We start from the raw sequence: 16506 nt of genomic DNA on the forward strand, positions 1-16506 counted from the left end.
CATAAATGTATTTTGTTTTTTTGAATTGGTTCATTTACCAAAGACAGACATGAATAAAGATTTATGTAAATCTGACACAAAAGGTAGTTTTTCCTCTGTAGTCTCGGAGCAGACGATATATCATCTACCATGAGGCTAACAGACCACTTGTATGTTATTGCAGCAGTCTGAGACGGACATAAAGGGACTTTCTGCATCATTATCCTCATTATATCCAAATGACAGGACAAAAGACAGACCTCTCTCTCTCTCTCTCTCTCTCTCTCTCTCTCTGTGTGTGTAAAATACAAAGCTCAGCTTGATTCTCCCTGTTAATCATATTAACAGTAGCGGGTCAAACATGTAGGGAGGGGCAGGAGCCAGGTAACCTAAACCTGGTGCTTAAAAATGAAATATTTTGTTCTTAGTTGGTTGCATCACAGATAAAATGTTTGTGTGTCTGTTTTTTTTCTGTTTGTTAATTCACAAACAGAAGACGTAGACTTGCTGTCAAACTAATGCTGCTTTCTTGCTTTTTCTCCCCCCTCCTTTTTTTCCTCTGATGATCCCTCCTTTCTCTCTTTTCTTCAACAAAATAATCTTTTTTCCTAAATTTGTCCCCGTTCTCGCCCTGTTTTCTCCTTTCTCCCTTCTAATTTGCTCCTCTTGTTTCACCATCTTTCCATTTGTCTTTCTCCATTTCTTTATCTTTGCCCTTTTGGATTTGCTCCACTTTTTCTTTCCTGCCTCTCTCACCTTGTGGATAATCACCTGCAAATGTCATTTCATCCCCCATCTCTTCCTAACACTTCATTATTCCTCTTCCTCCTCCTGGGACATTTTCAAATCCTCAAACTGCCTCACGCTCTTCCAACCTTTCCAAACCTTTTTTTTTAATCATTTGACCCTCTCTTTTACTCTTTTAACCCTCTTCCCATCTTCCCTCATCTTCTCTGTGTCCCCTCGTGATCATGTGTGTCTCTTAAATGTCCAATAATGTTCCCTTTTCACCTCCTACCTCCCTGCTCTGCTCTAAATCTCAAAATTCCCTTCATCCCTCTCTGGACTTCCTCTTCCTCCACATCTTCTTCATCCTCTTTTTTTTTAACCTCTACTCTTCTCTACACCCTTGTACTTCTCTGCTCAAAATCCACCCAAATCCTTTCCTCCTCTTCTTCACCTCCCTACAATCTCTTTATTTGCTTCCACTCCGCCACCTCGCCTCTTCTCCAACTCTTTCTTCCTTTCACTCAAACTTCTTCCTCTTCTACTTCCTCACCACACCATGTTCATATTCCTCCACCTTTCACTCATCTCCCTCTCCTCTCCTCCACTCCCCCACCCCCACCCCCCTGACACCCAGCAGTAAGTACCGGCCTTCATCGGAGCAGCACAATGATAATTTCTCGCTGTCCACCATCGCTGAGGGCTCCCACCCAAATGTAAGGAAACTGTGCGACACCCCTCCTAACGTCCCTCATGCCCGTGCATTGGCTTACTATGATAACATTATCTGTCAGGTAACGTGGTTCTCGCCTCTCTCTCTCACCCCTTTTTCTGCATCCCCCTCCCCCCAACCCAAATCCTGCCCGGGCTCCCTGACTCTCCCTCTAATGCATGGGCATGAGTATTCTCCGATACTCTGAGGTGTGAAGCGCTAAAGGAGGGGGATGGGCGAGGTCGGAGCGCGAGGATGGGCGGTGGGAGTTTTCTCAAGTGAAATCTAAATGCGAGGGGAGGAACAGTGCATGGACGTCCACAGACACACTGTAGAGACACATCACTTTTGTTTGGAGTCTGATTGTCGTGGGTTTGTTTCATTAACTAAAAAACTCGTTGAGCTTTTTCAACCTGTTGCTACATTTTCATTTATTAGTGGCTTTGCATGTGGTTTTTAGCCAGTCTATTACAAACTACTAATGTTTTACATCACAGCTAACCATTACGCAAAAAGCTCCATGACTGAGAGGGGTGTGAGGTATTTCACACAACAGGAAAGACTAAAAAATAACTTTCTGCCACTCAAAATCTAAGTCTGGCTAGTTTTACCTCTTAACATTTATTTAGATGAAGCAGCTAAGAGGTGATCTAAGATGATCCCTGATCATTAACCCATGACGAGGGTTCGCAGGCAGACACTGCTTCGTTTTAGAGGCTTATGAGCCAAAAAGGCTGAAAACCACTCAAACAATCACTTAAGAATCACTTATAATTAATTTCATTTCAGCAGGGAAATGAAAGGAAATGAATTTCTGCCTGAAAGGGTTGGAAAAATGTACTGACAAGACTAAAATTTTATCAGCTGCCACCGAAAATGGTTAAACATAATGTCAACACAGTGGTATGACCATTTATATTAAAAACAGCTCCCCTGACAATGAAGACATGTATTTATTGATGCAAAGACACCTAAGAATTGTACATACTGCACATGGTGTCACAAAAACCTGTACACACACACACAGAAAGATTAAAAAAAAATAAATACTCAAGTCAAAACTAGGTTATTTTTAAAGTAGAAAGGACACCCATTCATTTACTGGTGAGAAATAATAAAACATAAAATAACAAATGACTGTCATGACCTTCTCATAGGCACCTGTACCTGACATTAACCCTGGCAGGAGGTTAGGTTTACAGTGTAATGGCTCATAGAAGCAAGAACCTAAGGGGCGACTGGGATCTTGCTGCCTGTTACCATGGCAACGCAACGGCTGTCGGGCCTCATAGTTTAATCGTGTTTATTGATTTAGTTTCCTGGTTTATTGCTTATTGATCCTGATATGAAGGTGACAGCAACACACACGCACACACACAAGAGATGACAAAAAGTAAAATGAGTCGAGGTCCTGTATGGAGCCGCTGTGGAGACTTTGTTTTTTTTATTTAAAAGATGTCAAACAACATCCCACTGATTTCTTTTGACATTTAATTGCCGACAAAGAGCAGATGCAGTTAGTGGGTGACTCAGGGCACTAACACAGCCGAGGTTAGAGGTTAAATTTCCCTCTGAAGCCATGTAGACTGTGCCGGCAGCAACCCGCCCTGGCTTTATCCTGACCCCTTAAAGAGAAAACTCCCACTGTCCTTTGCTGCGACCCCCCTCCCCGACCTGTCTCTTTCTAACCTGCTCTCTCTCTGATCACCTCTTGCATCGGTATGTCATGGCATGTCTGCTCTTTCGGTAACATGCACCACCCAGTGGCCATGTGAGCCGCTGCAGCTCTGCTTCGCTATCTGTTTTCAAACCTGTTCTTTTAATAACAACATGTTCTGCTTTACTTGTTTATCCTGAAAACGGGGGTGGAGGGGGGGGGTTACAATTGGTCAAACGTGGTTTATTCTGTTTTTTCCTGGGAGGGAGGTGGGGGCAGGATCAATATCACAACCAGGTAAGCTACAGGTGTGGGAGATTCCTGAGGAACGGGTGGGGGCTATCAGGATAAACATCTGAGATGCAACGCCTCACTGCTGCCTGCAGGCGGCGGCAGAGAGCCGACAGGGGCCTCACTAACTGAAGCATGGGTAGCTAGTAGCGGCTATGCTGTAGTTGTAGCAGCATGGGTAGTTGAAGTGCTACAACTGAGGTAGAGTTTGTTTTGTTTTCATTTGTATTTGAAATCTTTTAAGATGTGGTACCACCCTCTAACTACTCCATCAGTAGTTTTGTTCACTTGCAACTAGTTGTTTCTCTATAATTCTCTTTTTTTTTCATGTTAGCCCAACAGTTTTAGACATCTCGTTTCTGTAGAGGAAAAGCTTCTCATCTATCTATTGTAACTTCAACCAAATACCATTTTCACTACCCTGACAGACAAAAGATCTCAGAACAGTAGTACAAAAAAACCCCACATCATCACCTCCTAACAACATCACTAAAACGTCAACTTCCTAACTCAATGCCTCTCGCATATCAACCCCTAAAATCCCTGCTCATCCACTGGATTGAATAGTATTTCTAAATATTTCAAATGCTTTGTTTTAGCTCACTTAAAGGTCCCTTGACAAGTTTCTGACCACAGCGATGCTATGGAGCAGTGCTTTAATGAGTGGCTCCCAGTGTTGTTTGTATCATACAAGAGGATGTACATGCACACGTGGAACATGTGGGCGACGCCATACTTACTGTACTTCTGCTGTCACACCAACTGTCAGGTAACGGCAATAATGTAGAAATGTGCAAGGTAATGCAGGGAAGATGAAAACTGCGAGCTTGTAAACAAAGAAGGCTTCTAAATTTAAAAAAATCCGCTTTGCAGATGATTTACGAGGGAAAAATTGCTTGTTAGTCGTCAAGGCCACACCCCTCGTTAGAAACAGTGAATGTAACGATAAGTTCGTAACAAACAGGGTTAGATTCACATACCTGATTCAGTTTTGGATCTGATTCACTGCTGGAAAAATCTGTTAATGGATCACCTCGCTCCTTTTTACTTCCATGTTACAAAACATTTGAGCTGCTAGCTTCTCGTTTTGACCAACACTTTCTCCTGTTATCAGCTGTCACTAACTTTCTAAATACCAAAAGGAAAACTGGCTGATGTCAGTGCTGTCTCTGTATGTGCTCAGCCAAAGATTGTTTATTAAAGAAAGAAGCATCACACTGTTACTCTAGGATAACGAGTGGGCTGTATATTTTTGCAGTTAAACAAGTGACAAGCCTCCTGTAGTGAAATGATTCATCTGGGCCTCAACTGTTTGTGACAAGGAGCCTGTGAAAAATAAGGTGTGCAAAAGTTAAGCAGCATCTTAGGGTGTTATATTCTTAGGTTGTAGCCACAGCTTATGAACATGAATTAGGCTCCACAGAAGTTGAGAATTTTTTAAGGTCAACCCAGATAGATTCAATAAGGTCTTTGAAAGGATTTAGATTTGATAAATGGATCTGATGCTGGATTCAGATTCAGTAAAATGATATTGAAATCCAACCCTGTAAACGAGTTAAGTCAGTCAGAAGAAAGTGTTTAAGCATCGACTGTGGTCCACATGTGACTTCTCTCCATTTATTCAGACTGAAACAAACATAACAGAAATATTTCCAAATACTATTCAACCCAGGTTTATTTTTCTAACACATTTTCCAACCACATACAAAACTCATCCAGACGTATGGGCTTCCCTAAACCAAAAACCATACCAGCTCACCAGTTTTCCTCAAATAAACCCAAAATACACTCACCAATAAATCAAATAACCTCAACTCCCTTCTAAACTAACAGCCCAGTGTCTGCGTCAGTACAGCCAAGAACCTCACCAGAAATGTCCAAGGCTGTATTTACTGTTATAATGCAGAATAACAGGCAGGCAGCACCAGAGTCGGTGTTACCTCATACATACTGTAGCCAGCTGGGAATATCAGCTGTCGTCTCTATGCCTCTATCTCTTCCTGTCTGCCTCTTCTCTCTCTCTCTCTCTCTCTCTCTCTCCATCTTTCTTGCTACTTAATCTCTCTGCATCGTCTCCTCCCACTCATCTCTTTTTCTTTCTGTCTGCTTCGATCAGTCTCTCCTCATCTTCCGTCTTTCCCTGTCCGTCTCGATCTTGTCTTTCTCTGAGGATGCCTTGAAAGGTTTTTAAGGAGTATAACCCTTTGCCCCATCCCCCTCCCCTCAGAAAACCATGAGCAGATACACCTGGGAGTGTAAGACCAAAGAGGAGTCCGACTGTGAGGTAAGACCAAAATCCCAAATGTCAGATAGTCCCGCCCCACCTCTCTCACCCTCCCAAACAGCTCTCTCATTGTTACTGTGGCCCTGTCAGTCACCCTCTCAAGTTTCAGTGGACCAATCAAAGTCTTTACCCCCACCCTCCAAATAAATAAAAAACATGAAATACATCCTAAAGTCATGATCAGAAAGGAAAACATTACAAAAGGCAGATTCTAAACTCATTTCTCAGTTCAACTTATGAAATCAGGCTCATAAACATACAGTTTATTGACAACAAATACACTGACATGTTATAAAAAAGAGAGTAAACTATGAACAGACCCAGGAGCCCCAGGGTTCAGGGGGCCCCTGGGCTTCACATGTAAAAAGTCACAGAAAGAAACAAAGTGACGACAAAAAGACGCAAAATGATGGAAAAAAAGATGCAAAAGGTAAAGGCGTCATTTGTAGTTGTTTTGCTTCTCTTTCAGTCTGGGGGTCTTACTCCTGTATAGGAGGGATGGGGGATTCTTTTACATGTCTGTGCCCAGGGGCCTGTTTTCTCATAATCCATCCATTGTAGACAAGACACAGAAAACTAGTACAAAACAACATGAAAGGTACATCAACATAAAAACACCACATTGTTATGTAGCATAAATTATTTTGTGCTAACTGTAGCCTGGTTTCATTAAAGACCCAGTCTGAAATTTATTTGACTGTTTGAATTTTGAGGTCAAATATGCATATAAAACTTAAAAGGCCACTCAAAACATTATTAGTGATGAGAAGTCCTTCTGTATCTTATCTGATCTTTAGGTGAAAGTAGATTAATTAAGAGAAAGCTTTCCTTACAAAGTAGGGTGGGGGGTTGAGATTGTTTTTTCTTTAGTTTTTTTAACTTTAATGATGCGACGGCACTTGTGTTTACATCTGGATGACAGGTGGTATCTTTAATATTTGCCTTATGGTGATACCTGGAGCTCTTGATGTTTTCAACAGCTTCTACTTGTGCTAATTCTCAGTCAGATTATTATCCTGTGGTGCAGAGGTAATGCTATTAGCAACAACAGAGCCGATGCTGGAGTGGGATTACAAAGGTCAGGAACTGACAAGAGAACTAAATTAAAAATAAATGAGGAAGCATCATTATAAAAAAAAAATTTCACATGTTCAGTTTGTATCTACATCAATCTGAACTGGGCAGTTGAACAGTTCAGTGTTCGCACTGCAACCCGTGGTGTAACTGCCTGCAGAGATAAAGTCATGAAAATTGTGTGAAATTGCCCTTTAACGTCCAGTAAAGCTGCAGAGCCTGGAGGTAAAATCCAAAAACCAATCATAAACAGACATGAAAACTGCACTGGTCCTGCTGCAGAAATGTATTGACCTTGTGAGGACCTTGTCACACCAGACAGCTTTGGTACCACCTCCACCACACACACACACACACACACACACTTGTAATGGAAGAAGTAAACCCCTTCAGAAAACGCTGAATTTACAGACACTGAACCACACACAAGCTCAAAAAGAAACACACAAGCACACAGATATTTTACATACAGCCAACACACACATCATCCAGTCATTTCTGCACAATAACAAAAAAGCTCTTATGTTTCCCTGCAGTAACAGAACACTTTGTGTTACATTCACTGCAGTACATTGAACGTATTTGTCCTTAATCTTCCCTCCTCTGTAATTCTGCAGAGTCCAGCTATGCGCTATCCCCTGTAGCGAACGCTGAAATTGAATTGTTTGGGTTTTTTCAGGGGTTTTTTTTTTTGTTTGTTTTTTTGGTTTTTTTTGTCAATACTAAATAAATTCAACACAGAAAATGAATTGACCAGGCAGAGCTGGCCGTAATTTCCAAGCGGATTTCATTTCCATCGACTGAATCATCTCTCAGACCGATTGATCATAACTGAACTGACACTAAAGACCAGATGCTGCAGGCGTGCAGTGGAGATGTATGTTAAAGAAATAAGTAAATTGTCCTTTTAATTTGATTACATTCATATGGTCCTTTGTGCAGTTTATGCAGAGCGACCAGATTCCAGTGATTTCTTATTGATCATCATTAAAGGCGTAATCTGAGAAATCTTTATTTTCTAAATTGTTTTTTTTTTTTTCTTCATCATAGTTTCTAAATATTTTATGTACAGTGTGAGGAGTAGCTACTATAACATTTTTTTTTTTCTTTGGAGTTTTTTTAATTATAAGAACATCACTTCCTTTTAGCCAAAAAATATTTTAGAGGAAAAAGACAAAGAAAAAAAGAAACGATGAGAAAAAGAGACAAAGACAAAAAGAGACAGCGCGCTGGGTAAATAATAACTTAAATAATAATAATAAGTAATCATCTTCTTACTCCTCTGCACCCCACACTAATATCCATACCGTATGCATACCAACCTGACAACAACAAACTCCTAACTCCAAACCTAATATAGGCACATAATGAAAAGTTGGCTGTCAGTAAACACAAACAAATCACCAACAAGTATGTGCACACACACAGAGAGACACACACAGAGTCACGAATCAGGTACACTCATGCACACACACACCAGAACAAATATTTAAATCTGAAGTTTATGTCGGCCCAAACACTAAAACTGTAAATGCAAAACACATTTAATCAACTGCACGGAAACAGCTGAAGAAGAAAAAATGATCCGGATGAAAACACAAACCCTCAGAGCACCTGCCTGCACGGTGACTAGACACAAATAATACATATGCTACACATCTCATTTTTACTACACATACACATGTATCAGTGCGAAGGATTCAGGATTGGATTCAAGGATTCATCCTCTGGGGATCATGAGTATCTGAACAAAATTTCATGACATTCAAAAGTTGTTGAGATATTAGTCATGACAAAAGAAAAAACAGACACTGGCATCTCCTGTTTGTAAAAAAAAAAAACTGCTCAAACAAATAGAAACAGATTCCTTTATAAAAAAGAAAATATATATTTAAAATGTGTACATATAGGGACTTAAAACAGTTCAGCACCAGTAATAATTCTGCCTGTATCTTTAAAATTAACAGAAAAATTCTAGCCTGATGCCTAAATTTATCACGTAGCACCTTTTTAACAACCTTATAAACCACCCTCACCGGGCCACTAAAAGACAAAAGGACATTAGAAACTGTCCATGTGCCTCCATCATCATCATCCTCATCATCATCAGAACCCTGTTTATCTCTGTAACCACTCCCCCAAAATGACACCTACTCAAAAGTCCTCGTGACTCTGTGCCTCCCACCCACCGCCCGCTTCCCCTCCACCAATGCACAACAACAATGAAATCCAACAAACAAAAACATTTTCCAGTTTCACGCTGACGGGAGGACAGAGGGCCCCTATCCCGTAACCATGGAAGTGACGTATCCACACGTCCTGCCTGAAGTTACTATCTAGGCCAACAGCCAGCGGGTAAATGCTCTCACTGCTCTTCCTTTTTCTAAAAGTGCCATTGAATTCAAACGCAAACATTCAATCAGGGTGTGTTTGTAAATGGCACAGGCCTCCGGGTCTGGAGTTTGGTGTGTGTGTGTTTGTGTGCACACGCGTGTGAATGTGCCAACCTGAATGACTGTGTCTGTCTCACCACACTCAAGCTTGTGTGTCTGTCTGTCTGTCTGTCTGTGTGTGTGTGTGTGTGTGTGTGTGTGTGTGTGTGTGTGTGGGTGGGTGTGCGCTGTGGACAAAGAGGCGCAGACGGACGCCCCAGGATGCCTCGGTGCAGCAGCAGGGTCGATGATGCCATGCAATATTAATGGGGATAAGAGGCTGGAAAACAGAGCTAAAATGGACTCCGCAATCAATTTTTCCCCCTGACCTTAATTAAATTCAGATGACTTAAACTGAAACCTTAAACTCACATTGCCCCCCCCTCCCTCCCAGCAACTGTTTGGGTATGTATGACGGTGGTAACCACAGATAATTGGCCAAGGTTGACAGTTCATTTGTGGCCAGTTTTCTTTTTGTTTTGGTTTGGGACAATAAATGAAAAAAAAAAAAATGGAGGTGAAGCAGGAGGAGATATGGCAGTCTGCATGAGTGACTACATGGGGTGTGTTGTAGGGGTCTTGCATGTGGATGTGCATGTGCTTCCTGCGTTCGCTTGAAAGAGGGAGGGGTAGTGTCACTCATGCAGTTCCCCTCATTGTCTCCTGAACCAAACACAACATGCCAGCCGAGCATGATGATTATCAAGCAGTGGAGCCTCCAGAACCACTGAGTTGGATGATACTCAACAACACAACAATGTTTTGTGGTATTTTGCTGCATTCGGACAGTCTCTAAAGGATCATACCAGTGTTTTATTTATTTTACATATTTTAGCTCTTAAACTTCAAACCAAATATATTTTATATCAGCAACCTGTGCTGCTGTGTTTTAGAAAGTTGAGTGTATGTTTCTACTGTTCCAGGTATTCATTTATTCGTTTTCATTCATTTCTGCGACATATGAAAATCTGTCAGCGGACTCTTGAAACTTACTTGACTTGCTACACAACATTAATGTACTTGATACAAATGAATCCAAGCACTATCCTCGCTGTAATGGATTGCACAACTCACGCAAGTTTCAAGAGTCTGTTGATTTTAACACTAAACAATAGCAATAATTACCTGAAATAAAAGATACATTAATCTATAACCATAAGAGAAAAAATGTGAAGTAAAAGTAAAGGAGCTAAAACTTGTAAACGCACTGGTGTGGTTCTTTAAAGCGTGAAAGTGGAACATGGAAATCTGTTGCACTGCATGAAACTAAAGACAAATCCAAAGCTCTGGGATTTTTCAGAAACAAACTGAGCCAAAGTTCATCTTTGTTTTCTTCAACCCTGTCACAATTTGGACGATTCTGCTCGATGCTGAGTTACGTTCAGTGTCAATGATTTCAAACTTTTCACTCCTTTCTGTAAATGGGAAAGATCAGGCTTATGGCAAAGACACTGTGGTTAAGGTTTGGTTAGGGTCAGGCAACTAAGACACTTGACTTCCATACAATACTTTCTGCAATACCAGTTTTATCAAATCCATTTCAAAAGAAAATTACAATACACACTAAAATGGGAGAGGGTGTAAAACTGATAATATAGTACACATTTTAGTTTTACTTTAGTTTGGTCACTTTACACATTTAAAACAGCCAATAATGTAAATAAACAGCCAATCACCAACATCATTAGATCTTGGTCCAAGCATGTTGCATGCCGCATGCTTATTGGCTCACTGCCGCTGATGAGAACAGTAATTGCAGGTCAGTTTAAGGACACAAACTACAGGCTTCAGCATGAAAGTCAGAAGCACTACATATACATCAGTGGCCCAACCTCCTTACCCTTATCCTCCACCTCCCCACATAAACACACTACTTCCAAAATTGGCACTTAACATTGGCACTGAACGTAACGGTGCAGAATTGTCCAATGTGGACATAGTTTCTTGGGATAAAGGCCTGGTTATGTTTGTTACTGATTTTAGCAAAGGTGAATGTAGTCTCTGAGGAAATCCAGATCTTGTGGTTTGGTCAGAATTTGCTACAGAGGCTATAAAATAATTCAAAAGCTATGTTTTCCACCAGTTGGCAGTGTGAGAGTTGCTGCTGAACAAGAAACGTGATGCCTGTCATTGTGGTTCTAACTGTACTTTCTACCCCCCCCCTCCACCTCCACCCCTCCCTGGGTAGGATGATCCTAATTCCCAGAACAAGCTGGAGGACCCAGTGAAGGCTCCGCCCAAGGAGGACGACTCCCTCAACATCCACAACTCTCTGACCCCCAAACACGAGAACCACAAGGTCCTGGGCGAGGAGAACTCCTCGGAGGTAAACTCACTGCAGAACAACATGATGTGAAAACAAAAACAACACAACCCCAGCAACCTGACAACACGACACCGAAAACAACAAGGTGCGCCGGCAACGGGAGCCCCCCCCCAAACCCCTCCCTGCTCTCCGTCCAACCCACTGCCGAGTGCGTCAAACCGGTCAACCAACCAACCAACCGACCAACCAACCAGCCTGTCAACGAACCAGCCAACCAACCCAGTCTGCAACTGTCTCTGACACGGCAACACTGCCACCAAGCGGCCCGGGCCGCTGCAAAAAAAACTTACACCACCACCACCACCGCCGCCACTGCCCGAGCTGAGAGTAACCCTGCCCCCCGCCAGCCTCACCCTGCCGCCGCCTTGCAACCCCCCCCCCCCTTACATCCACTCACTCCCCTGTTTCGCAGCCCCGTCCCCCTTGTTGCTGTCACTCTACTCTCCCTTATCTCTCTTACCTGCACACACACACACACACACACAGATACATACACATAGTGAACATACACATACAGTGAAAAGATGAAAACATAAACACACTTATATGTAAACACACATACACACCTTCCCCTGCCTGCATTGGTGTATTTTGTAAAAAGAAAGAATTCATACAGAAGTTTAAAACGTACGTAAAACGTCATTGTAAAAAAAAAAAAAGAAACATTAAGATAAAGCTACTGAGAGGTTTTGATGTTTGTCTGACTAATCCAGTGAGTATGTATAAATATTGGGAAAAAAATTGCTTGGATTGATTTTAAAAAGAAAAAACACAATGTGTCTTGGTTTTCATTGATGTGATTTCTAATCCTTTGATGTACTTGTTTTTTTTGTTTTTTCTTTTTTTTTTTTTTTTGTACTTTTTTGGGACTTCGAACAGAGAACAAACAAAACAAGATTCAGACAGTTGTTGAAATAAACCTTTTTAACATGACCTCTGTGGATCCTGTGTTTTCCTCAGCGTAGCATCCCCTCCCCCCTTTTGCCCCTCCTGAACTCTGACGCTCTCTGCATGGCTTTGAACGCAGCTTCTTAGATCCTTGTCATACATGTGCCGCCCTGCTTACACACAAACAAACACATACACACACGGTCAGGTTTAGGTTTTAGACACTTTCTAACGGCAGTAAATAGCTGTTTGCCCACAGATTATATTACTGTAAGAATACATACCGTATCAATGTTGTATCTGTCACAAGATGATTAATATTCAAACCTTTAAAGTTCATTCTTTACCTTGAAAATAACACAAGTTGCACTTTTTTCTTTTTTCCCGAGCTTTCAGCCACATCTCATGACCTTCGCTGGCAGATGGAGTTTGCTGAGTTGTCATGGAGATGGTTTATCTCTTATCGCAGGGCCAGAGCTGAACTATCTCTGTGACAACTCAGAAAGTTCAATTTGCTGAAGAAGGCCAAGAAATGTGGCTGAAAGCTCTGGAATAACCAAATAGGTGGAGCCTATGATAAGAGTTATGTCAAAATGATTAATATGGATTTGAATATTTAAAAAAAAATATTAGTCTAACTTGACCCATCACCTGAAATTACAAAAACTTTGCACACTTTTGTCGCATTTGAAGCATGTAGGTGGTGCTTACCATCCAGAAACCCTGTGGCCAAAAATCTTGGGTTTTGGTGATTTTCGTGTCTTAACTAAAAACAGTTACCAGCTGAGCAACTGTCCTGGGACCCCAGAATCCCTGTTAGCAAACTGCACATACCTCAAAATATCACACAGCTAACTAGGTGGCCAGGTAATATTTTAGCCTGAAAAACTGAAAACAAAACATCTGTGACAAACAACTTATATAAAGGTTGTTTTCTAGGTCAAATTCATGCAAACTTTCAATACAGAAATTGTTCCCATATTACATGGACATTAGCTGCAGAGCGACCACATAGATAGATAGAGGCTGAAAGTTAATGATGTGACTTTGAGTTTTACCATCTTCAGAGTTGACAGTTGTTCTACTGTTTAAGAAATTGTCTTCACAGCTCATAAATCATGGTGGAAAACATCAGGACCCAGTCTGCTGCTTCTGCATGTTTCCTGCCTCCAGAGATGCTTCCCTGTTTCCAGCTGGACACACACACACACACACACACACAGACATGCAAATAGATAACACTTACAGAGGCACACACACTAAATGAGCTGAGTGAAATGAAAAACACATCTTCTGTAGACAAAGACACACGCAAACATGCATGACAAAGAAACACAAACACAAAGTTATTTGCAAAAAGATAAAGAAAAATGCTTCTTAGGGTCAATGAAATCCTTTATTGATGTTTTACAGACACTAGATGGAAATTTTAATGATTTCTTCCTCTTGGACATATAGAAATTAACTCCCTATATTCATCCTTGTATGCCCACACACAGCCACACACACACACACACGCACACACGCACACCTCCCACACATATTTCAGCTCTGCTCTATAGAACGTTTTGTTCCATTCAGGGGGCTGAACTGGCACAATAGAGCACACACACACACACACACACACACATATGCACACTTACATTCATACTTGCACAAAGCATCTGTCAGCTTCCCATGCTCACTCCCACTCTCTTTCTTACACACACACACACACACAAATATATACATACACATTTTTAATTCAATACTTGTGAGGACCCGAAATAACATAATGCATTTACTTACCTCTTACCTTAACCTGAATTGGAGCTGTTTTTAAGTCTTTGGGGCAAAGTTAAGTCAAGTCTCAAGTCTGTTGGAACAATTTTGAAGTTAAACCTCAAGTCAATCAGGATAAGTTCAAATCAAGTCTCAAGTCATTTGAACACTCAGGTCCTAGAGGGCAAAATGTAAGTCAAGTCACAAGTCTTAAGAACAAAGAAAGTTCAAGAAAAGTATTTAATTTTCAAGAGGAGTCTCGATTCAAGTCTGGAGTTATTCAAGAAGTGTCTAAAGTCAACTCTGGAGTCATTTTAGACAAATTTATGTCAAGTCTCAAGTGATTTGAGAAAAGTACCAAGTCATTTGAGTCATGATTAAGTCAAGTTTCAAATGATTCAAGATAAAACTGGTCTCGAGACTTCAAGAGGCTCAGGTCTAGCCTGGAGTAATTCAAGACATTTAAGTAAGTCTCGAGTCATTGGAGAATTTGAGACAAGTCTTAAGTCATTTGAGATCAAGAGATGAGACAGTGAAGACAAGATTATGTGTCAAATCTTTTCAGATGAGTAAAAGTCAAATCCCAAGTCATTCAGGAAAAGACTATGTCAAGTTTCAGCTTGAGTCTCATGTCATTTGACAGAAGTCCAAGTCAACAAGTCTCAAGATAAAACACATCTCAAGTTCTGCTGAGATGAGAAAAGTGCTGAGTTATAGAGACAAGTCCAAGTCATGGCTCAACTTGTTTGTGGAGAAGAAGTCAAAGTCAAGTCAGTCAGCAATCAGTCAAGTCCAGCAAGGGTCGTCTGGAGAAATTCAATCTCAAATGCAGTATTAGGATGCAAGTCCAAGTCCAGTCACAAGTCTTCATGAACAAATAGCAATTCAAGATCCAGGTCTTTCAGGTCTTTGAAGACTGACTGTTGAAATGGTGCAGTATTTGAGCACTTTTCAGCATACAGTATCCTTTTTAGAGCACTGCCCCAAGTAATTAAATATGCAAGACCTACCTGTCCAAGGAGGGTCAGGTCTCCTGTAGCTCAAGTTTTAAAGCAATCAGATGTGTGTCAAGTCTTATTTCACTGTTTTTTGGACTTTTTGAGTCAGGTTCAAGTCTCAAGTCTAGACTTTAACCTCTCAGCCAACTCTTTACCCTTTTGTGTAAGGGTGGACTGGACAAAATGTTTTTTTCTTAAAAAAATGTCCTTACTTTGAAATTGTAAAACTCAATTTGGTTCCCACAAGGATAGAAGTACAACACACACACACACACACACTTTCCCCCATGTGATAAACAACCCTGAATGGGTCTCAGATGAGGCCACAACACCGCCAGCCCTTTGTCGGGTTGCTCCATTGGATCCTGGAAAGGCAGTGGGTTAAACAGTGGTATTGTGGGGGATCCTTCCCAGGGTGGAGGGCTGCTGATGGGTGGTGGGTGAGTGGGGGGGGGGGTCTGGGGTCTGGGGTCTGGGTGCCCTTCTCTTTCTTCAAATAAATAAAGAGGGGGTGGGAGCAAGGGAGCATTTCAGCCCCCACAAGGTAGAAGAAAAGACTTTTTTATAATCCAGAGTAGGAAACAGCACTTGGCGAGCTACAAAAACAGCAGCAGTGATTATCACCCTCTTTTATTCTTGTCAGCCTGTCACACACACACACACACACACACACACACACACACACACACTTGTGGAAGTTGGCACATGCAGTAGCACATGACTGCACATGTTCAAACACACACACACATACACACAGCAAAGCACGGTCCTATGAACTGAGGCGAGCGAAGCCAGAAGTACCAGCCGACGCCATGGCAACAAGTGGGCATTACATTACCAACAGAGAGAAATGAAGTAGGGTGGGGGAGGTGCCGACATCCCTCTGATAGTGACACTGTGACAGACTGAACCTTTATGTTTCTCCTTGAAAGAACAAAGCAAGTTGCCTCAATTTAAAAAGCAGTTTAAATCAAAAATCAGTTCTTACAAATACTCAGCGATCCTCAGTGGAAAGCAGAAATTCTTAAAACCCAACTTATTATTATGAAATGTTATTTCATTATTTTTCTGTCAGTCTTAAAAAAGGGCATTTAAAAAATAACCCTCTAAAATTGTATGAAAAATTGTAAAAAATGTATTGATGTAATTTATCTGTGTCATGATTATATATCTATTTATTTAATATTGGACCTTTTGTGACTCCATAACCAGACACCGAAGTTTGCAGCAACAAATGGAAAATTATGAAGCTGCATTTCCCTCACACCTCTTATCAAAAAATAAATAAAAATTTGGCATCAATACAATTTTGTACAGACAAATATATGGCAAATCAACTTTAATACATGTGTGTGTGTGTGTGTGTGTGTGTGATGTT

The 16506-nt window shown here is 41.1% G+C and overlaps 1 protein-coding gene across 11 annotated transcripts in view; it reads left to right on the top strand.

The window, feature by feature from the left end:
* The window catches only part of cspg5a (chondroitin sulfate proteoglycan 5a), a 59740-nt gene extending 47326 nt beyond the window's left edge, over positions 1-12414 (top strand). For 2 of the 11 annotated variants that reach the window (XM_071469564.1, XM_071469572.1), the window contains exons 4-5: positions 1343-1499; positions 11344-12414. In XM_071469564.1, coding sequence (XP_071325665.1) covers positions 1343-1499; positions 11344-11511 — 325 coding nt within the window. In that variant the 3' untranslated portion in view covers positions 11512-12414. Of the gene's footprint in view, positions 1-1342; positions 1500-5592; positions 5650-8976; positions 9079-11343 lie in introns of all 11 variants that reach the window. The other 9 variants (XM_071469570.1, XM_071469571.1, XM_071469566.1 and 6 more) reach the window with 9 other exon arrangements.
* The last annotated feature ends 4092 nt before the right edge of the window (positions 12415-16506 follow it).

The sequence above is a fragment of the Trachinotus anak genome, unplaced genomic scaffold (assembly GCF_046630095.1).
Source record: "Trachinotus anak isolate AG129_WGS33_773 ecotype Australia unplaced genomic scaffold, CSIRO_AGI_Tana_v1 ptg000032l, whole genome shotgun sequence".
NCBI classification, from domain to species: domain Eukaryota; kingdom Metazoa; phylum Chordata; class Actinopteri; order Carangiformes; family Carangidae; genus Trachinotus; species Trachinotus anak.